The 21910-nt window shown below is 38.1% G+C and overlaps 1 protein-coding gene across 3 annotated transcripts; it reads right to left on the bottom strand.

Moving 5' to 3' along the window:
- Positions 1-1806: 1806 nt before the first annotated feature.
- On the bottom strand, positions 1807-21025 carry LOC146476721 (uncharacterized). Of its 3 annotated transcripts, XM_085114212.1 has the most exons (14): positions 20294-21025; positions 19644-19689; positions 19012-19176; positions 16560-16780; positions 15593-15829; positions 13918-14030; positions 12518-12748; positions 11692-11804; positions 9357-9973; positions 7336-8043; positions 5515-5872; positions 5008-5145; positions 3288-3543; positions 1807-2309 (listed from the first exon to the last, which is right to left on the bottom strand). In XM_085114212.1, the coding sequence occupies exons 2-14, from the start codon at positions 19684-19686 to the stop codon at positions 1892-1894; spliced, it is 3618 nt and encodes a 1205-aa protein (XP_084970338.1). In that variant the 5' UTR covers positions 19687-19689; positions 20294-21025; the 3' UTR covers positions 1807-1891. The 3 variants fall into 3 exon arrangements, with proteins under 3 accessions (XP_084970338.1, XP_084970337.1, XP_084970339.1); XM_085114211.1 differs by lacking the exon at positions 20294-21025 and having other exon boundaries at positions 19644-19916; XM_085114213.1 differs by lacking the exon at positions 20294-21025 and having other exon boundaries at positions 19045-19176; positions 19644-19916.
- Positions 21026-21910: the final 885 nt, after the last annotated feature.

The raw sequence follows: 21910 nt of genomic DNA, 5'->3' as shown, positions 1-21910 counted from the left end.
ACCATGAGGTCTTATGGCGTGGGAACCATGTATGTTTTCTAAATGGGAGCCATGATCTTGGCCGGATCCGCCCTGATTTCTTGGTTAATTTTCAAAAATGTCTGAGAACTAGCAAAATTTAACAAAACGAAAACGAAGCCGACAAAGGCCATTCAGAAAAAACTGAGTGAAGTTACCGCAATAAAGTTTTGTCTTTGAAAAAGAGAAAAAATTGAATTTCAAGAGTTGTCAAGTCACGATTACACTAGTTCTCCCCAGATAAATTTTAGGAAACGCTGCAAAGCTCACAGTCCATGGAGCAGAATCTGGTGCCCGCCCGGTACTGATATAAGGGGTTAAAGTTGCTTGTTAGCTCCAATTTATTATATACTTATGGCAGTTCAAGAGGTCTCTTGTTCGGTACTTCGCGTTGACGCGGCTGGAAGACTCGGATTTTGGTTTACATTGGCTTGAATAGGCATAAAGGCAATGCAGAATTGATTTCTAATTTATCGGACAAAAAGCTGGGGAAGCTCGCGTCCTCCACGATCTTTGTTCCAAAGAGAATCTGTGTAGTTTGCCGTCTGTACTAATCTGGAGTACGTAATTTTTCTGCTAAGCCTGCCAGACTGAGGCGATTAGTTAACCACCGTTCCCATCGAATGAGGAGCGAATACTGAATTCTGCCGCTGGGTAAATCAGGGGTGAGGAATTTAATTCGACCGCCCAGTCAATCAGAGCAACTTTTTCGCTAGCCCAATTAGGTCCCGTTGTATAGCCCTCTTGCCCAACCAGGGACGAGTAGTTTGGCCGCTCGGTTAAATAAAACGGTGAGAAACTTTGCATTCCCTCATCTCAGCATGGCAGAGCTCATTACAAGCTCTTACCAGCATGTTATCATAAAGCTGGTGATTCCGGTGAATAACTTTGTCTTCCTTTCTATTTTAAAAGCAAACTTGATTGTGAACTTCATTATTCTCTCCAGTGTTGAGAATACGAATAATATTACGGCCCTGTAAGACGTTTACGGTTGACAATAAGAAACTTCCATTGCACAATTGTGTTTCTAGTAACCTGGTCTTTACATTTACATTTACATGTTATTAGGTCGGTAAAATCCTGATCAGATATCACACCAATCGTAAAAATAAATAAAATCAGCAAATGAATAAAATACAGATATATCAATATATAAAATAATGATATAAAAGTCAAATAAAGAAAACTATATAAACTACATACTAATTCTTAAGAAAAGCTAACAACTTGTGTTTAAATATTTCTAAAGAGCTTCATGAAACAATGGCCTCTGGGAGGCAGTTCCAGTCTGTTATAGTTTTTGGGAAGAACGAAAACTTAAAAACGTCTTTATTTGCATATGGCACGCGAAATTTAAATGGAGCAGAGGCTAGAGCTGATGTTGTTTAACTGAAAACTGCATCCATCTTTTTAAACGTACGCATATGTCTAGAAATGCTCGTTACTCTGAATTTGGGCCTATCTGAGTACTCCCGGATTACGGCTACTCCGCGCTGCCTACCACCCGATTAATTTGTGTTTCCTCCCCTATCATTTTAGAGAAGATAATAAGGTATTGTCTGTAGTGTAATTTTCTCAGCAGGTAAAGCAGATTTTTCTCCGCTATTCTTTTTAAGCACTTTTGAGGTCCGTCAGCAGCTGTAGTCTAAATGCGGTGCTTTCCTTGTCAGACAAGTGATCGCATTGACGTATACATGTAGTCGCAGGGATTGGCGTTAAAAACTGAAAATAGCTTCATAAATAGGAATATATAAAAAAGTTCAATATGTACAAAAAAAAAAGACATAGTTCCAGCATTTAAGGAGCATTTTATTGTCTCAACATTTTCATTGATTCCCATTAAATCATGTAAGAGGTATACCTTTGACATATTTCATGAGGAATCTAGCAAGTAGATGGTTTTCGGCCCCTGTTCTTCTTTACCAGGAATCTTGCACGTGGAAGGTTTTTCTTGGTTCTTTGTACGATATCTGAAGACAGGCCAAAAATCGTGCCACCTTTTCAAGTTACCTTGCTTGCTAACACAACTTTTCGAGGCTTCACGAATTTCTTCCGAGGACAGGACTGTTTTCCACAAGTTTAGGTCTGTCAAATGAACGGGCCAAGCGACCTGTGAAAGAACGCTTAATTTCCCACCTCCGGTTATCGAGCCCTTCGCTAGGCCACCCTGTGAAGCATCATCTCTGACGCCGTCCACATAAAGCTGAGTCACACCAGAGAAGCCGTTCCAAGTGATACAAATATGATGCCACTGATGGTCATTGAGAAAGCTCCCCGAGAACGTCAACCATCTGTCGACGAAAAGGGAAACCAATGGTTTAGGTTATCAGTCCAGTTAGCAGGTTCAGCCGCATGGGCTTATTTACACATTAGCACATCAATCATAGTAAGGCTTGAGCTGCCTAATGATTTGCATTTTTTGTTGGGAGGGGAAGCAGTTGTCCAGTCTTCTTAAAACTTGGGAAACAGTTTGTTTTCGATATCCTTATTGATCCAACCTATTTCATTTTTAAGTTTTAGTCACGTGACCTGAAAACGATTAATAACTGTTATAATTTTACTCAAAAAAATAGGGAAAGCTAAATTAAATAATCTGAAAAAGAGCAAGGCTGATTTCACGGTCAAGGAAGTATATTTTCCAATATTTCGAAAGGCACGGCCTTTCTTCTTCAGGGTGCATACCCTGAAGAAGAGGCCGAAAACCATCTACAAGCTAGATTCCTTGTAATAGCCTAAGCAGTTCTGTTGTTTTTTCTATTGTTTTTTAGAAGGGTTGCAAGCCAATCGAGTGAGGCCTTATGAGAACTGCTATATCGCCCTGGAGGGGACAGAATCTGTACCATGCTTAAGGAACTAAAAAAAAATATGTCATTGTTAACAAACAGCAGTGAAGTGACGTGTCTGTTGCTCTATTCGTTAAAGGGGAAGTGTCACGGGGCTTTCCGCCTTTTTAGTGAAAATGTTGTAACAGTACCTTGACTTACTTACAAAATAACTCTAGAACTTAGCTTAATTCTTTAAAGGAACAACACCTGATCTGTCCTAGCGGCATGCTTGAAAACGAAAATACGAGAATTTAAAAATTGTTAGCCTTTTTTTATTTTTAAGTTACATTCCATTTCGACCCACTTTATCTATAGCCAGAGATAAACATCGGCAGTCTTACCTGGACCGTTAATATATTGTCTTTTGTAAGCGGGAATTTTTTTTTTAATGACACCAGCTCCACGTGATTATTCATAATTAAAGGGAAGCAATATGTAACTCACTCATCATCAGGCTTCTCCTTGGTATTCACGGTGAAACGTCCTTTAGAAGCTGCAAACCACAGTAAAAATACTTCTTGTGTTTGTGACCCTTCCGGTTCATACGACACAACAACACTGTTTAGGTCATCCTTTGGTGGCTGAGGGAACTTTGTCCACAAGCACAGCGTCAGTTTATAGATGTTAGGCATGTCCTTGATACCCACTTCCAGTCCAATTTCATCTGATTTTGTGTATCCTGCTTTGACATCAAATGTAACTAGAGAAAGAAAATTTATTGTGATCAGAGCAATTTTCGGAGGGACACAAAGAACTTTCTAGTAAATAATTAATCATTCCTCGAGGCTTTTTGAAATGAAACGTGCAACGATACACGCGAGGTTTCATTGAATTAAAGGCGATACACCCTTTGCCTTATTATCATTTCCATTCTCTTCCCAGTCCTGCTCATGCTCAAACTACGCTCATTATCGTTATCGTACCTGATATTGTTTGAAAAACAAATAATCGGATTAAAAGGCTGCTTCAGTCACCAATCTAGCAAGCAAACCTTTCCATGCACGTAAATAATTAACAATTATTCACCAAAGTGGAGGTGAATAGTGATGGATATTTACCGAGCCGCGAAGCGGCGAGGTAAATATTCATCACTTTCACCGACACTGAGGTGAATAATTGTTTTAGTATATACCACACAAGCTGAATAAGAAGTGGACCAAAAATTACTTTGTTTCTGACAATGTACCCACAAATGGTGGGAAATTTTAAAATCTCGCGCGCCGCGCGATAAGCGATTTCTTATTGTGAAAAGTTCCGTCTCGCTTTCTTGCGGACAAATGAAACTTCTGGAGGCACTTGTTTAGTTGCTACGTGTCTTTCCTTCGATTGTTGTGTGAAACTTGTCCTGTTGTTGAAATCATGCTGCAAAACATTAGATGTTTCATTGTTTACATTGTAATTATAGTGCTCGACAGTTTTCGTAAACAATGCGTTGTATTTTTATTTTCCGCCTTAGAATACGATGTTTGAAAGAATTAACAACTTACCATGTAATGCCTTCAAACCAAACTTTGTTGCCATTTTTGTATTTTTTGTAATAGCCGTCTCTTTTATCGAAATGTTTTCCTCTTAAGTGACCGTGGCGCAACGGGAAGCTGCTTGTTTCTCTTCGGCTGCTCGAAGGTGAATAGTACTTGGCTAATCACCTCCGAGCAACCGAAGAGAAACAAGATGGCTTCCCGTTTCGCCACGGTCACTAAAGAGGAAATTATTTAGATAAACGAGGCAGCAGTTACAAAAAATACAAAAATGAAGAAATTTTTTGGCCCGCTAGTTATTCAGCTTGTGCGGTATATACTAAAACAATTATTCACCTCAGTGTCGGTGAAAGGGGTAAATATTTTTTTCCATTTTCTTTGTGGTTCTCACAATTTTACGCTGAAGCTAGTTTCTTTTGACTAAATTTCGCGTTCAGAGCAAAATTGCAAATAGCCGCTAGTAAGCCAATCTTTTACATGATCTATAAATTAATAGGAGAGTAATTTAAACGATGGATTAACAATAGTCGTGTACTATAACTCGATGTATTTTCCTGTTTTGATCCATTTTCATACAATCGTTTCTAATTTAGAACTGAAGAGCTGGACTGCATGGCTCGCCTCATGCAAGACCTGGCTGGTAAACCTCAACTTGGATTCCAAGCCAGCCTGGTTCTTGGACTTACACGCACACTCATTGCCTTCAACAGGCATATGACCTTCAGGACATTTTTCCACGCACTCTTCAGTATTTGGGTCCTTGGCGTAACGACAGGCTACACACTTTGAAGCCTGCAAATTCTTCGCGCCAGAATCAAGGCAGCCTAGAAAGAGGAAAAAGGTGACCGATTACAACAAATTACGTGAATCTTAGAGACAATCTGTTTTTACTTTCTACGGGCATGTTATATATAGAAGTTTCAGCCGTTTGAACAACCAATCTTGAAACTGATATGTGAAATTAACTAAATTAACTGCTTGCTCGTTTCCGTTTGTGTCTGTTGTTGTGTGTTTTAATTTTAATTTGGTTTGTTTTTAATTTGTTTTCATTTGTATGTACTCATCAATTACAGTTAAAAGGAAAGGTAAACTGGCCATTCTTCCATTCTGCATGTGATGTGCTCTCGGCTGTTAGATAATAAAGACAACCAAAATTTTCATATAGTAGTAAAAACCAAGTTTGCTTTTCTAACCTGCAAATGGATCACAATACTCGTGGCACTTCTGGACGCACACATTCTCTTTCGGGTCCTTGTATGTATCTCCCTTGCATTCTGCGTCTATACGCTCACGGGGTACAATATGAGCATCCCATATATTAACCTCCTCATTCGTGTTTCCAAAAGCGTAAAACCGCGGGTTGAGTGGCTCCTTTTTATCAGTGTAAATAAGGAAGACTTGCGAGGAATCTGCCGTGGCCAACACTTTTCCGTACTCTATCAGGACACTAACGTCCTTCTCGTACAAACAAACAAAGTAGGACAAGTATAATAGGGAATTTTTAATCGACAGGGCTCCAGGGTCTATCGTTGATGTCACCTCCATGTCTCCCTGTGTTGAAAGGGTAAAGGACAAAAGATAATCAACTTGATGCAGCCTTTTACTCCTAGAATTGTGTCCATCAGAAACGTCACGATTAATTTGTGGTTTATAACAGAACCCATGACCTCCGCTATGCTCAGTTGGTAGAGCGCTGCACCGGTAACGGTAAGCCTGAATTTTTTTCAGCCTTCTTTTCGCAACTGCTTCAGTTGCGTTCTAACTGCGAGGATCTTCTCATCTATTTAATTTTTCACCTGCAGTTCAAATATCTTTTTCATATATTCATATTCAATAAGCTTAATCAAAACTGACAAATTCATCAAATTATATGTAGTGAAATAACTGCAAGGCTGATCTGACAGCGTAGAAAACTTAACAAGACAGCGATATGATAGAGACCAAACCGATAATCGAATTGCAACAGTGGACATCTGTTTAAAGGGGAAGTCTCATGGTGTTTTTGGCCTCTCTTCTTAAAAATGCTGAAATAAGACCTTAACTTAGCTACAAAATAATTCTAGAACAACGAGAGGAAAAAAATCAACTCAATTCTTGAAAGGAACATCTCTTGATCTGTTCTAGCGCATTTTGGAAACAAAAATGCGATAACTTGAAAAAAATTAGCCTAACATTTTTCAAGTTTCAATCCATTCCGACCTACTGTCTCTGACTAGAGGCACTAATTGACAGTTTTGTTTCACTGGGGTGATAATTTATAACAAAACTAGACAATTATTTTTTGTTTCTGTTGACAGACAAACGTTTTTGGGTTTTCAAATGACGTCAAATTCTCGTGATACTTCCCCTTTAAGGAAGTTGGCTCTCGGCAGCACGGTGTAGCAGCAAGCAGTAGAATGTCAGTTGTCTCGTAAATGTACGTGGTAATGACTCCGTATGAGCCCAAATTCAGATGTTTGCCAATGTCATATTGCGTGACTATGAGCAATGAATAACTGAAGAACCTGAAATACCATGCCACTGTCGCGATATGCTAAGTAAGGATAGAATGTTTTGGCAAAATCATGTTAAAAATGTACAGCATATCGGATATGAAAAGGTCTAGGGTAGAAAATATAGGTTGAGTAAAGAATAAACTACAAAGGTCGCTATCATGTCGCTGTCGTGTTAAGTTAAACTTTTCTACACAGTTAGATCAGCCTTGCAGTTATATGAGTTATAAATACTCAGATCCCGTGAATACTTTCAGCATTTTCATTCGCGCTCCTTTGCAGTTTATTATTTCTTAAAATCATAAGATCTAATCTAGTTATAAGTTTTTTTTTTTTAAAAAAGAAAAATGTTACCCTAACATACTGACTAGTTAGTTTTGTTTTTGTTTGATAACTTACTGTGCTCCATTATAAACAATGATTTTACTGAAATCATGATGATGGTCAGAATTCGAGCAAGTGTCATGATCGTCTTCAACGTCACCATCATGGTTATGATAATGATTTTATTGCGATTTATACCTTGTAAATGGAAACCTTTTTAGTTCCAATGCGCACATAATACCACGTGGGACGTTTTGTTGGCATAGTCGCAAAAACAACAAAGAAATCTCCGGCTGAAGAAGCCGTGAACTGCAGGCAGCGACCACCACCAGTGGTAGGGTCAAGTCTTAAGGCGTTGGACCATTTTACATTACATGGCTTGCTGGTTGATGTTGTTTTTGATCTCTTCTGTCCTATGGAAGAATTCTCTTCCAATACAATGACTCGAGCCAGTGGAAATCCAACTTGGTTCTCTGCTAAGGTTGGGTAAATCTTTCTCGACTCTTTCAAATCTGCTTCGCTGAGTTCTAAACTTCCATACTTCGAATTGTAACTCAGAACAAGACCGAACACAGAAAGCTTGTGGTTTTCGAGTTCTCCACTTTTCCCGTTGCGATATCCACTGAACATGTGGAACTTGCCATCTTGGTCGGTAGTGAACCATCTGCCGTGTGCGAAGCGAATTCGACGGGTCATGTTTTTCTGAATTTTCACCACGCCTTCTAAACCACGAGCCAGATCATTTTCCATGTCAAATATCACTTTGATGGTTTTATTTGGTTGGGTAATTTCTTCCCACATTGGAACACGCACGTCATCATTTAATATATCTGCAAAGTCTTCGTCATTGGCCTCATCACTTTCTTTACACTTCGGAATATTCATGTCTGACACCGATATTGGGCCCTGGCAGAAAAGAAATAGAGGAAACAAGTCGTTGAAATCACACTTTTAAGTGTGATTTAAAAATGACGGGCTTTCACCTTATATTGATTTCGTGGTAAATCTACATCAAGTTTGTCTCGATGGCAACGACAAAATTTAATCGATACAGAATTTTACTGATATTTAACATTCTAACATAATTACACAGAAAATTAGCTGAATTTGTTTGAATTTGTGAGCAGCATTTGGCTGTTTTTTGTGCCGCTGCCTGTGCCTGGGAAGATTTTTAAATTTGTTTGAAAACAGACGGTGGATAATATATTCCCATGTCTACCTGCTTGACCGTCCAAAAATGCCACGAGAACGGTTATACTCCACGCGGTAGCTGTACATCTAGCTATCTATTAGATAAATTTTGTAAAACATTATTCGGTGAGAATAAGTTGATAAGGGTGTCGAACTATTATATCTCGATTCAAAAGCTCAAGCCCTATTGTGAATAATTATTTTACCCCTTTAGCTGACATTAACTAAACTGATGCCGACAAAAATAAAAAACTTATTTCTTCCACCATATTTCACATTGTGATCATAGCATTTTCGCAGTTGTTGGTATTTTTGAAATAAGTGACGACAACCATCCTGGAAGTAAATGGGTTAAATCTGAGATCCGAGGGTAAATTTAATTCCATGCAACGAAAAAAGCTGAGGAGGAGGGCACACAGAAACATCTTGCGCGAAAGCAACATCGTTATTTTAAATCAGTAAGTCTCCTTTTTTAGGTGAAACTGACTGTGCTAGTTGCTAGTCGCATAACTATTGGTATGGGTGAGTCCCCTTGAAACTGTGTCCATATAACAGTAACAAATAATTTAAATAAAATAATGAATGGGAACTTCAGCCGGCTTCCACAGAGTGTCGGGCTCTTTCGTCCAATGTTTCCAGGTCGAATTGAATTTGGAAAAGTGGTTTTTTTATGGAGGGAGGAAAACCCAAGTACCTTAAGGAAAACCCTCGTTGCAGGGAAGAGAAAAAACAAAAAACTTAACCCACATACGACCTTGACACCGAAAATCGAACCCGGGCCACATTGGTGGGAGGCGAGTGCTCTCACCACTGTATCATCCCTGCTCAACGATATCTTTTATTCCTATCTTTCCTGATTTCTATAATTCATTATACAAGAGACGGAAGTGAAATAAACGATTACGTCTGTATTGGTTGCTATTGATAGTCGCTTCAATCTAAAACCATAGGCTAAGTTTTTGCAGTTGTGGACAAATTTTACAATTTTTGTCCAATTGTGTTCAAGGCAAAAAGTAAACCCCAACTACCTCTTCCATGTAAGTTTCAATCGCCCTCTTCAAGCTTGCTTGCCTTCTTCTCAGCGCCGTGTCCAACTCTTCTCGATCTTGGAATTGGCAGTAGTGTTTCTTGTCATTTCCATTGTCTAATTTCTGAGTGTAATACCTCTTGGTACCTTCTTGCGTTTCCTCTTCTATTAGACTTTGGCTGTGGCCTTCACAGCCCCAGTTGACATTCTCTTCAAGAAATAAATCCCGCGCTCGGAAGTTAACCAGGTCTGCTATCGTTCCTAAGAAGAAGTTGTAGGCTTTGGGGTAGGCAGGAATGCTTTTTAGCCATTCCTTAAAATCGCCCTTAAACGTTGGAGAGTACACATCTGACAGGACGGCTGCAATTTCGTGGCTTCCACCTTGAGCAAAAACGGATGTAGAGGTAAATTTCTCCTCCTCTTTCTTACTGTTACCTCCTTTTGTGTTTAATTTGGCAGACGCACTTGAAAACAGTGCCCTGAATTCCGCTTCCATTTCTTCCGCAAACTCTTCCTTTGATGATACACGACTTGCTTGCATGGTTTTTATTATTCTCAGTTGACCTCCGAATTTGGCTGATTTGACGTAGTGTGTTCCCCATCTTTGAATGAAATTTTCTGTTAAAGTAATTTAAATACACGAGTATTAATTTGCTAAAGATATTCGTCATAAATTGCAAAACAGTTCATAAACAAAAATCCTAGCCAGCAAGCGGTTTGCATCGAAGGTAAAAGATGTGAGCGCGGCAGCAATTTTTAAAGAATCGACCAGCAATAAAGAAGAGTCTTTTTTATGAAGTAGAATGGGTAGTGAGCGTAGTATAAAGGGAAATTTGAACAAATTTGTGATTAAAGTCTTTATCAGCCTGTTGATGTTTGGTTTTTTTTTTTTTTTTTCCAAAAATTCGGCCAGTTCTTATGTTCAGCGGGTTTGCTATTATAACAGGGAATAAAACTGACCAAGAAAACGAGAAAAGCCAAAATGGCTGCCAAAGGTGAATACAAACAAACCACTTTTAGAGCATTTTTGCTTCACTAATGGTTCCAATCTGCCGTATGTCTCATTCACAAAAATCCTGCTTTCCGGATTAAAAAGGCACTGCCTTAGTGGATGTTATTTTTGGAAGAAAACATTCGTCTTGGTAGCTTAAAATCACATCTTTTGAATGGAAGCTGGGGAAACGTATCGGAGAAACGTTTTTCTCTCTGCCGTGAAACGAAGGAAAGCATAAAGGTTAACAGTACTTTAAGAGGTTAGTAAAATGGTATTGTGTTCATTTACGAGTTTATTTCGATCAAAAAAGCACTGCCTAGAAAGATTTCATCCTGACGTTTCAGTCGATTAAAGTGCTATTCGATCGTTGTACGCTCCTCTAACGATTTTTGAGCTGTTGCCGTATTTAATCCGTATATTTGTTCTATCCGAATGTTTGCGGCTTAGTTGATAGCCATGTTGTATGGCATTTCTTCCTATGTTTTATTTGACGCGAGTTCATTGACCGATAATGGAAAGAGTGTGAAAGTTAATTACGAGAGAGCATTCGAGAAAGACGCTTGCCACCTCTTGCAACAAGTTTTACGTTCGTGCGTCACGTATCGTTTGCACGTGACGCTGCTGCCACCGCTCCTTCGCATAACATAAATGATAAAGATAGTAAAAACATTTTCCTCGTGTAACGGAAAGGGCTTGTACAAATCCCGTACTAAGTTGAATCTTTTAAGAGCTTTGATTGATGGAAGAGGAATTTTAGGTAAAAGGTGCCACAATCAAGGATTTTCACAAGTAATTTAAGTTGAGTCAGCATGTCTCTTCAAAAACTCATTAATAATTCATAATCCCATTGACCTATCAAATGGTCGATAAAACATCACGCGCAGTGATTTTATACCCGATAAAACCTCCTCCTTATTAGAATGCGGTGTTTGATGTTTTTCTCGTACGCTAATTTCCAACACTCACAAAAGCATCATTGTTATCAATTCTCTTAAAACATACTTTTCCAGGAATGTTTTTGAAGCCGTTCAAAAACCTCGCAGCACGTGTTTTATCGGGTCTAAAACAACTCGGCTGCGCCTCCGGTGGTTTTAAATCCCCATAAAACACTGCTGCTCGTGTTTTAAACATTACTTAATCATTACACAACAGTGGGCGCTTACTTTTTCTGTTTGTTTTAGTTGTATGGAAGCAAGTGTAAGCAAGTCGATCAATAGCTTACGTGTACGTAGGCTATTATGATTATTTTTCGCCGTCTCGCAACCTCGATCCCAGGGCTTTTCTGTTGTAATACTAAGAATTAAGGAAAAGCTGAATGAGGTTAGATAAAACCACAACTTACGGTATTTAACTTGAGCGCCGGGGTCGAAGTAGGACAAGGGAAGCGACATAAATTCCCTCCAGAATGATAAACTGAGATCACTGGGCCTCACTTCGTCCATGAATATTTCATACCTGAACACCATTAATTAAATAATCATTAGCGATGGAGTACTTAAACGCCAAGACGGTTACGTCGACGAAAAAGATATCAATATTGATAATTAAAACCCAACAACAATAAGGATATAAAGCAAGAGGAAGTACTTATAATCACACCTGAGGTTGGACTGAACCACCTAGGAAACTGCGCTGTGACTTCTAAAGGTATCTTTTGTCATATTATCGAAGAGAACCTTATCATGCAACTACACGCACGTACTCAGTGGTTATGCACTTTCTTTATATTCTAACTGAAACGGAATTCTTCCCATATAATAGTTTCTATTGGTATTTGTGAACAATCTTACCTCAGAAAATTTCACAGAACAAAAACGATCATTGCTTTGCACTAACGTAAAGTCGCTTCAGGAAAATTACAAGGATAGCCATGGGAAGCGCGTGACACTCTTGTAGGCCTATCAGTGCCAACGACTAACATCTGATCAGTATCTCTCCTCACAAGATCACTGCTTTACCATATCATACTTACATGCAGTTCATGAGAACAAATAAAATGTCCAGTAAAGTTAAATTTTCGTAATGTTCCAGCAAATTCCCCTAATTATTCCTATAACACATATATGAAATCAGTGAGGAGAATATGCATCTTGTCATTGGAATTAAAGGGTTAACAACAGCAATTGTCAAGTGGAACATAAGAAGAGGTGGTCGCTTTTTGTACCCACCTATCGACGTCGACATTCAAAATGGCCATGTATTGCTGAGAGCTTTGTTGCATCGATCCACCCCACGCCAGGTTTACTCCTCCACTGAAACCCATAATAGATCCAGACATTCCAGCTTCAATCTGAAGTTGTTTTTGATACTCCTTCCTACTATCAAAGGTCTTCATAAAAGCAGCTGTGTCATAAATTCCATGCACATTCATTGTGTCCGGAACTGAAAAGGCATCGTATCTAAAAAAAAAATTAAATAGTTAACCACGAAACTGAAAATTACAACATCATTTGGAAAAAAGAAAAACAGTGTTGATTTAAAATAATTTTATATTCAGTTTTTACAGCTATAGTCAGTCTAACTGGAAGACATAATTTAGAATAGACAGAATAATGAGCTACTGTAACAGACTATCATGTTATTTGACAAACCATCATTGAGTCGGCTATGAATCGTTACGTGTTCTGTTGTTGCCAAATTATGTCTCGACGAGACGTTGGAAATATTGTTATATAAAAGAATTATCTTCCATTTCCCATTTCTTCAAGATCTTGCATAACATTTTAATGACCTTTTAATTTTACAATTTTTAAGGGAGGATACTCCCAGATCTTACTCTTGTCTTCCGCACTTTGGACGCAATTGCATAAAGCTTAGTTTTCTAGTCTTTATTTTCCTAGTGTTGATAACAATAGGGAGCTTAAGCAGCGACGACGGCAACGGCAACGAAAACATCACCTGGAAATATAACTTTATTTCACTTGTGCTACTTCGCGATTATTTCAACTCGCTCAACTTTTACAAAAGTGGCGAACTATCCAGGAACCAAATTAGTAGGAGTGGCGTACAAGTTAAGAAAGAAAATGAAAAATTTACCGCCGTGCGTTCACGTTCTCCACAAAACCTTGAATGTGGTCATTTCACGTTGTTGTTTTAAAGAGGACGACAAAGCAATGTACCAAAATGTAAAACGCACGTGCAGAGCGATTGTTTTTGTTCATTAAACCTATTGTTTTGCGGCGTTGTCGTTGCCGTCGCCGTCGTCGTTCCTTAAGTTCCCTAATGATCAGCGATAACGGAAACTAATGTAAGTAGAGTTGCAAGCCGTACATACTGACTACCCCATGTATATTCTATGCAGTTATATGCCACCTAAAGGGTAGGGGACTTGGAACCATTTTGGTCCGAAAGTCCGAAAAATGGGTATAAATGTTAAAAACAGGGTCGGAGATAGGTATTTAAACCGGTTTGAAAAATACATAATGAGGTCTACAGAGGGTGCTACTTAAGATTTGGGAAACTGGACTGCATACAATAGGGGTTTTGTTATCTTTACCCAAATATTTTAAGTTTGACGAGTGTTGTAGGTGTACAGTCCTTAAATCAGAGACACTTTAGTTATCCTTACCTTCCCTTATTTGCACAAACCCTCTGGACAATACTCTTTTTTCTCGACTCAGGGTTGTTTGTTCCACTGCCATCAAATCCAACACCAATAAATGACGCACCATCAATCATGTTCTGTGGAATGTTACGTAATTAAAACTTGGTTAGCGCGCTCGTCCGAGCAAAAAATCGCGGGATGACTTCGACGATTTATTTCTCAAAGAGACGTTTGTGGTGTGTTCCAAAACATAAGCCTGAGACCTGACAGAAATGTTTAATCTTGCATCGTGGAGAAATTTCAGAGCGAAAGTTATCTCACTTTTTGTCTTGTTGCTAACATTAAATAATGAAATGTTCGGTGGAAATATGGCCGTGCTAGGCGAGTTTCACAATTTTCACCTCTCACTTGTGAAACAAAAACTAGATTTCGGTAAAATGTTTTAACTGATTGTTATAGGCAATTGATGGATCTTTCCATTGATATGTAGATGAGCCTTTGAGTACGGGCCACTTTTGCAATTTATTGATTTGAACTAATGAGCTAAATCGCATGTTGCGATAAGTGTTCAAAGTAGTTTTGTGCTCTCAGATATATTCAATTTCTCAGTTCATATTTCCCATACCTTACCCACTTGCAAAGGGAAGTTGATGGAAAAGATATCAGCGAAATCTATCTTTTAAATAAAAATTGAGGTTCTTAGGGAGAGTCGCTCTTAAAGTATAGATTAATATCCTCGCATCTCTCAAAAACGTTACTTGCGCAAGATTGAGCACGATGATTGTTTTATTATCCAACCCCTTCAGGCGGCTGGTATGTCGGCTGATAATGTCCGCGGCTGAGAGATTGTCCGAAAAATGAACATTTGGCCGAGAAGCGAAGCTTCGAGGGCAAATGTAAAATTCTGAGGACAATCTCTCAGCCAAAGACATTATTAGCCGACATACCAGCAAGCCAGAAAGAGGTTTATTTATTTTATAACCCTCTCATTAATTTTTCTATCACGCAAAAACCGCTCGTAAAAAAGCCAGTGCTGAGCTGATGGCGGATGTGCGTGATTGACGTAAACAAGTACATTTGATTGGTTTACAGGAACTTTATTTTCACTGTGATTGGACCAAAACTTGAGAAACTGAATCAGTTTGCGGAGGACTAAATCTGAAAGTCTACTCGTAACTTTCTACACCTTTTAAGACGTTGAAAGCATGTTTTGTTGACATTTTTGTACTTTCCTTAAAAGCATTTGTGACCAGCTTTTTGACCGATGTAACCATGACTGGACATCTACAAAACGAGTTTGTTTTTCTTCCATGTTAAATAATAAAGATGAAAAGATGAAACTCTTGAGCTGGCTTTTTTTCCGCTGGCTGTTTCTTTTCAATGGAAATAATTGCGTGATAACCGTCCTGTAAATTTGCACCACGTGACGTAAACTAGCCAATAAAATCGCGCGAATAATGGGTGGGTTATAATGCAGGATATCAGTTCTGTTGACTACGGACGAGGAATATTCAGTGCACCATAACCATATTAGGGCAGTGTTACAACATATTGAATAATAATTTACATGGGGCATTTCTTACCTTCAATTGGGGCATATTCCGTCGGTCGACACGTTTTGACCAATCGCAGGCGACGAAAATATTTGATGGACGAAAATTCGATTCATGATATATCATTCGATAACTAGGAAACTTACCTTGCATGAACGAGACTTTGCGGCCGCACTATAGCATGGATCATTTTCGGTGTAACCTGTCCCAAAACAGCCATTCATTAAAACCTGTCCCATTCCTGCTGGGTAAACAAAAGAAGGCTCTCCATCCTCTGCAGGCGATTTAGACTGTCCCCCGATTGAAGCATCAATGTGATATCCTGAAGGAACAAACATGTTATCTGCTGCCCAGGACTTCTCGGGCATGATATCTAACTTTATCTGAAAACAAAAGAAAACGGAAATCGGAGTATACAATCACACAATAATACTATTTTATTTCAAAAACGTTGCCTTTTTTATATGCCTGATTTTAATGGTCAAACACCTTTCAACATCGGGCCTTCAAGAAAATAATGCTAATGCGATTTTAATCTGAACAACTCCTAATGTAGTGTTAACTATTAACAAAATAATGTAACAACTCATCTTAATCACATTTTGATTTCGTTGGGTTATTGCTTGGAGCTGTTGTTGTTGTTGTTGTTGTTGTTTTCGCGCATATTTTGGTGTGCGTTTTCAACATCAGGATATGTTACGATATGATACGGCTTATAGGCCAAATCGACCTTTGTAATAATTCGTAAACGGTGTTCCGAAAGTTGCAAAAAGAAAATATAATTTGTCCAGGAACGGAGGAACGATATTATAGAAAAGTATCAAGCTATCTTTTCTGAGGCAATCAGTTTGTTTGTCAATAATTGTGCCATTTTCTTCTCATTAAATGGGTGGAACAGGAAACACCGAGATTCATCCTGCTTACGGGGCACGTTCGCTGACGGCGGGTTGATATGAAAAGGCCCTTAGTACATATAAAAACTGTCTAAGTAAAGATTTCGGATACGTGGAACTGGTTGACTACATGGGCTTCACGAATCATAACCCTTGCAGTCAGTAAGTAACAAACTCTGTGGAAATGAATGGTAAACTGACAGGCAAAACTCCAATGTACCTCCTTTTTCAAGAATTCAGCTGCCTTTTCCTTTGCATGCTCGATGTTTTCAAAACTCTTATCGACCAACTTTCCCACTACTTCAACTCCCTTGCCTATCGCCGCCTGCATCACTTGCGGATTTTTAAGCATAGCCATAGCCACTGCAGGAAGTGCTCTTTTATTTCCAGAATCAGCGGACTGGACTTGAGGAATTAAGGCCCTTGCAGTTTGATTCAAGTCTGCTGAAGCAATAGCAAAAGGACTTTATTATCGATTCCGATTCCAGTTCATGTAACTGTTGTCTTACCCATTATCCCTCCGAACACGAATTCCACACCTATTTTCATATCTCAAACTGACCTTGAAGACCTTCTGAGGCTTACACAATGTCAGAGTATTCCTTTTTGTCATACTGCCGACGTGACGGGAACAGAGCCCCATATATTTCCTAAACAAGCCAGTTATCAGAGCTCTAGCTAGGCAAGGAACAACCTTTTAGGGGTTAAGCATCGATATAAAATATTTAGGGTTAAGCGCTGATTTGAAAACAGTTCTCTCGGCTTTCGCTCATTGTGATGGGTAGCCCTACATAGCAAGTTAAAACTGAATTACAGCTCTCAACAGCAAGCCCTATATATGGTATAATGTTTATGGATCAGTGAGAAATGAAGCAAAGATTCTGATTAAATTTTTTTTCTCGTAAGTTTGAAGTGTAGCTTCGCATCACTATATCACCATACAAGATGCAAGTATTATTCCTGTTCTTGTAAAGAATGTGTTTGGTCATCAACAACTTTATTACGGCAAAATTAGTAAAGAACACGTAGAGCGGTAATATCGGCTTTTTGTGACTCCTTAGGTTACTGTTCATGTGTTCGCTTACCCAAATATTTTAACGAAAACCGATATTTTTCGTTTGTGCAAGTGCTGTTACACTGAGCTTGAAGAACCTATCGCAAAATTAAAGTTGAAAACATTGTTGCTAGGGCTGTATGATTCAGTTGTTTGATGTTAGCCAGAGTGTTTAAAGAGTGTTTTCAGAGTGTAGGTGATACCATTACAGAAAGTCTTGAATGATGACGACACATATCAATATCGATATCCATATCGAAAAAATGCCAAATACCGATAAATATCGTACTAGTGTCGAATCGAGTTATGAAGAATCTATCATGACCTTTGATCAGAAATCAGGACTTCTTCTCAGAAGACTCAGATTTTTTCCCTCAGATTTTTAGGTCGAGCATGGGTTCAATTTTAATGTATTACCCAAACAATCTTGAACACAAATAACCTTAACGAAAAACATTTATAGCGATTATCCCTAAGAACCTCATATTCATTTCTTATCTACAAAAAATTGATTTGGCTGATAATTCTTTCATCAACTTGTCTTGACAAGTAGGTAACAAATATGAAATACAAACGGAGAAATTTAATTTTCTTAAAATTTTGTGATAAGAACTCTTCGCACCCCGAGCTGTGCTTGAAACCCACTGGCGAGATCGTGAATCTTGTTAAAACCAAGAATTTCATTAAGGCTGTCATGTAACGACGTAAGTCCATCACATTGGAGGGAAATCACTGTCAGCCATCTTTTTTTTAGCCAATAAACAAACTGGTCAGCGGCTAAAAAACATGGTGGACGGTGAATTCGCTTCAGTGTGATGGACTTACCTCGTTACATCACAGCTTTAATAAAACTCTTCCAGCGTTTTTATTACAATTAAATTGGCAAGGTAAGTTTAATCTTGCTTCGTGGAGAAATTTCAAAGCGATACTTATCGGCTCATTACCTGGTTTGTTACTAACAATTGTTGACGGACATGATCGATGGAAATATGACCGTGTTAGTCGAATATCACAACTTTCACCTCTCACTTGTGAAACAGAAACTGGATTGCAGCCAAATGTTTTTGAAGATTTTCATAGATGATGGGCGGAATTTTCCACTAATATGTAGAACAGCCTGTGAGCACAAGCCTTTGGCAATTTGTTTCCTTTGAACTTGGGCTAAATCGCATTTTGTGGTAAGTGCTCAACGTCAATAAACTTTGCGCCTCAGATTTATTGCAGTAATGGAAGCTTATAATTGCAATTCAATACATTGTAAACGTGAAGGGTCATCGTTTATAACTAGTGATTTAGGAGGTTTGAGTGATCTGTATTCTCCAGAACTAACAGCTGTAAGTCTTACAAAATTCACGACCTCACCGGTGGGTTTCGAACACCTCCCGGGATGTGAAAAATTCAAATCGCAAAATTTTAAGAAAATCAAATTTCTCTGTTCGTATTTATTTGTTACCTACTTGCCAAGAGAAGTGCATGGAGTAGTTATCAACGAAATCTATTTTTTAGATGAACATTGAATATTAATAGTTTCTTAGGGATAGTCGCTCTTAAATGCATAGTTCTTCACGACACCAAAACACTTCAAGTCCTCTAAGTAAAATTTATAAACGAATCTCACTCAGTTGGTTTCCATTAACTGGTGAAAAGAAACCTTTCTTATGATCTTCCTGCGTAGCACCAAGTTTGCTTGAATCATCTCCTGAGCTTGACAAAGTTAAGTCACTTTTGTTTGACTTGTGTCCATGATACGCCCTTATTGTGTCCCTTCCAAACGCGATCAAATCTGCCATCAAAGGAAAGTTAAAAGCAAAAAATATTATAGAACAAATAGGCGGTCCTATAGAGCTGCAGAACACAAACTGTAGATCATGATTTGCTGCTACTTTAAAGGCTATCTATCTGTGGACTGATGATATCGATAAGTTATGCATACTAAATGTAGTCTTCATATTTGGTGTTTCGTTGAAATACTTTTGATATAATTATTATTCAATCTTTGCCAAACTGCTTTCAGGCTTATATAGATCAAGCTTAATAACTGAAAGCATAAAATATAAAATAAGTTACAAGCCTTTTGTAATTTCTTCTAACTAATGAGAAAGAGATGGAGGGGGGCGTCCTTGTGCAATTCACTTAATACTAAGCCAAGGGTTTAATTTTATAAATGTTAGAACTTTCTGGCGTACGCTCTCTTCCCAAATTCACACTTTCCGATTCTTGTGTAGACTTAACAATTTAACTATTACTTACACAGCGCATAGACAACTGCTGTCCACAAAAGAAAGCGCCCCATCTCCTAAAAAATAATATTAGAAGTCCGTTTGTCAGTTTTTTCAGGCACTTTAAATTGTAAAAGCATTTTTACTTATAAAGGACACCGGCGTTTACACTTAATGAACCATTACCAATTGATACCATTTCAAAGCACTGTCGTAGTAAAATTGAGTTGAAAAATGATCTGATAGTAGTTATGTCTTACTGGTTTTATTTATCTATTTTTGTTCATTTTTTATTTATTTTTTTCATTTAGACTATTTTTTTTTTCAGTTAACCGAAAACATTGATATTACGTTTCTGTTGAAAGAATCATCCCCCACTCTGTACTTAAAAAAAAAATAGGATTTCTCTAAGAACCATTTTTATCTTATAGCATGGCACCATTAAAAAATTGCATCCGTTTTATCAGTCATGCTTTATGTTTTCATGCCCTTTTTAAATGCATTCTATAAGCTATATACCACAAATTACCAGTACCACTAGCATTCTGCCATCTGATTACTCTAGTTAAGTTTCGTATTACGGAATTAAATTAATATCTAATCTACTTATCTAGCTTTTAACCTTAAGGGAATGTGACGCTTTTAATTTACGTACAAGAACTGTAGCGCGAGTTCACTCACCTCTAAGGTACTATGTCGGCTGTGGTTGTGAAAACTGGCCCATCCGTCCGTTATCTAAATCCTTAATCGGTCTATTGTATTCTTTACGGCACCTGTTAAACAACCATTTCTTGACGATACTAGATAATATATGCACAAGCAGCCAGTCACTAATTTTGCCGAGATATTCATCGTTAAGTAGTTGACCAGTAATCTTTGTCTTCAGTTACTTAATTTCTCACGGAGACCATAGAGAAAATAAAATGTTTACAGCAACAGAATCATCATTGACAACAACAACAATATCAACAAATGTCAACATCAAAATATGGGGAAGAACCATTTTTTTTAACAAGCGGTGCCGAATTTCCACAGCACCTGTAAAACACCAGTGTATTGAGGCCATAAAATAATTAACCAACCAACAATATATAGCACTAATCTACCGTGTAGCTGATACATTTTTAATAGCTTCCTGGGCAAAATCTTTCCTTGGCAGTTTTTGTCTTTTTTTCTTTTCTTTTCTTTTGCTTTCTAATGTTTTGTTGATCTTTTTGAATAGCTACTATAATGAATGATTTGGTCTTAGAAACAATCGTTCGTGAAAGTCTTAAATTTCTACCAACTGGTTTTATTTCTTGCGTGTGATTTCAAGACTTTTTATCGTGATAGAGAGAGGTTTCATTTAGGAAAAAAAGGAGCTCAAGATTTCTTAGAAAATGAGAACTAGTGTCAGATTTACTTGGTAAATTAGGAAATTCCCTTAATCAAAGTGGCACCTAATTGATTTCTTGAATGTGACAAGTGAATGATTTGTCGGACTAGGGAAACCGTTTGTAAATGTCTTAAATTCCTATCAACTGGTTTGGGTTATTTCTTGTGCGTGATTTCAAGACTTTTTTACCGTGACAGATACAGGTTTTGTTTTTATTTTCAATTTTTTTTCTAAACGGTTATTGAAATCAAAGCCCTTTAAGTACATACAGCCATGTCACTTATGAAACAGGTCACCTATTTATCAACAAAATGTGAACTCCGCCTTAGTGGAACAGAACCACCGTACAAAAGGATGTACATTTTTCAAGATCGCTGAAATTGTAGTTGTTGGCCTTTCTTTTCCTTCGTTTCTTCTCCCGATATTTCGATATTTCGCACCAAGTCGGAACACTAAGAAACATGATTAACTTTTAAGGAAAACCAACAATCTGGTTGCGTACATAACTGCAAGAATCTTTTCTTCAATATTACCTATCATCCGCAGTGTGTATACAATAGTTTCATAACAACTCTATAATATAACTAAGACAGAAAGGGAATGTAAAGTTCCAAGAAACTCTCAAGGGTCTGCTACATGTTTTGGCGTTCGCGATTGTGTGCAGCTTAAATTTGAAAACCTTTTGACTCCTTGACTTCAATTAAAATTTGACAAGAGCGATAGCTGAGACGTTCTACATTTCGAAAATGGTCGACTATTCTCAGAGGCCAGCGCTGTGCTGTCAAAGCAAATATCTGTAATATTGAGATTCCTTATAGCTCTGACTTCTGGCATGTCACAAAGGACAGGTGTCACTTTGATAAACTGGGAATTTCCTTCTTCACCAACCAAATCATAAAATAGTTCTCGCTGTCTAAGAAACC

The sequence above is a fragment of the Pavona decussata genome, unplaced genomic scaffold (assembly GCF_977016875.1).
Source record: "Pavona decussata unplaced genomic scaffold, jaPavDecu1.1 SCAFFOLD_73, whole genome shotgun sequence".
Classification (NCBI taxonomy): domain Eukaryota; kingdom Metazoa; phylum Cnidaria; class Anthozoa; order Scleractinia; family Agariciidae; genus Pavona; species Pavona decussata.
The sequence above is the reverse complement of the archived record's forward strand: the minus strand, read 5'-3'. Positions and strand labels throughout refer to the sequence as shown.

Coding starts and splice junctions, on each gene's coding strand:
- LOC146476721 (XM_085114212.1), bottom strand. CDS start 19,686: ATGGGGCGCTTTCTTTTGTGGACAGCAGTTGTCTATGCGCTGT. Junction 16,781..19,011: donor AGTTAATGGAAACCAACTGA/GTGAGATTCGTT, acceptor TTGCTTCAGCAG/ACTTGAATCAAACTGCAAGG. Junction 12,749..13,917: donor GTTTGTGCAAATAAGGGAAG/GTAAGGATAACT, acceptor TTTTTTTTTTAG/ATACGATGCCTTTTCAGTTC.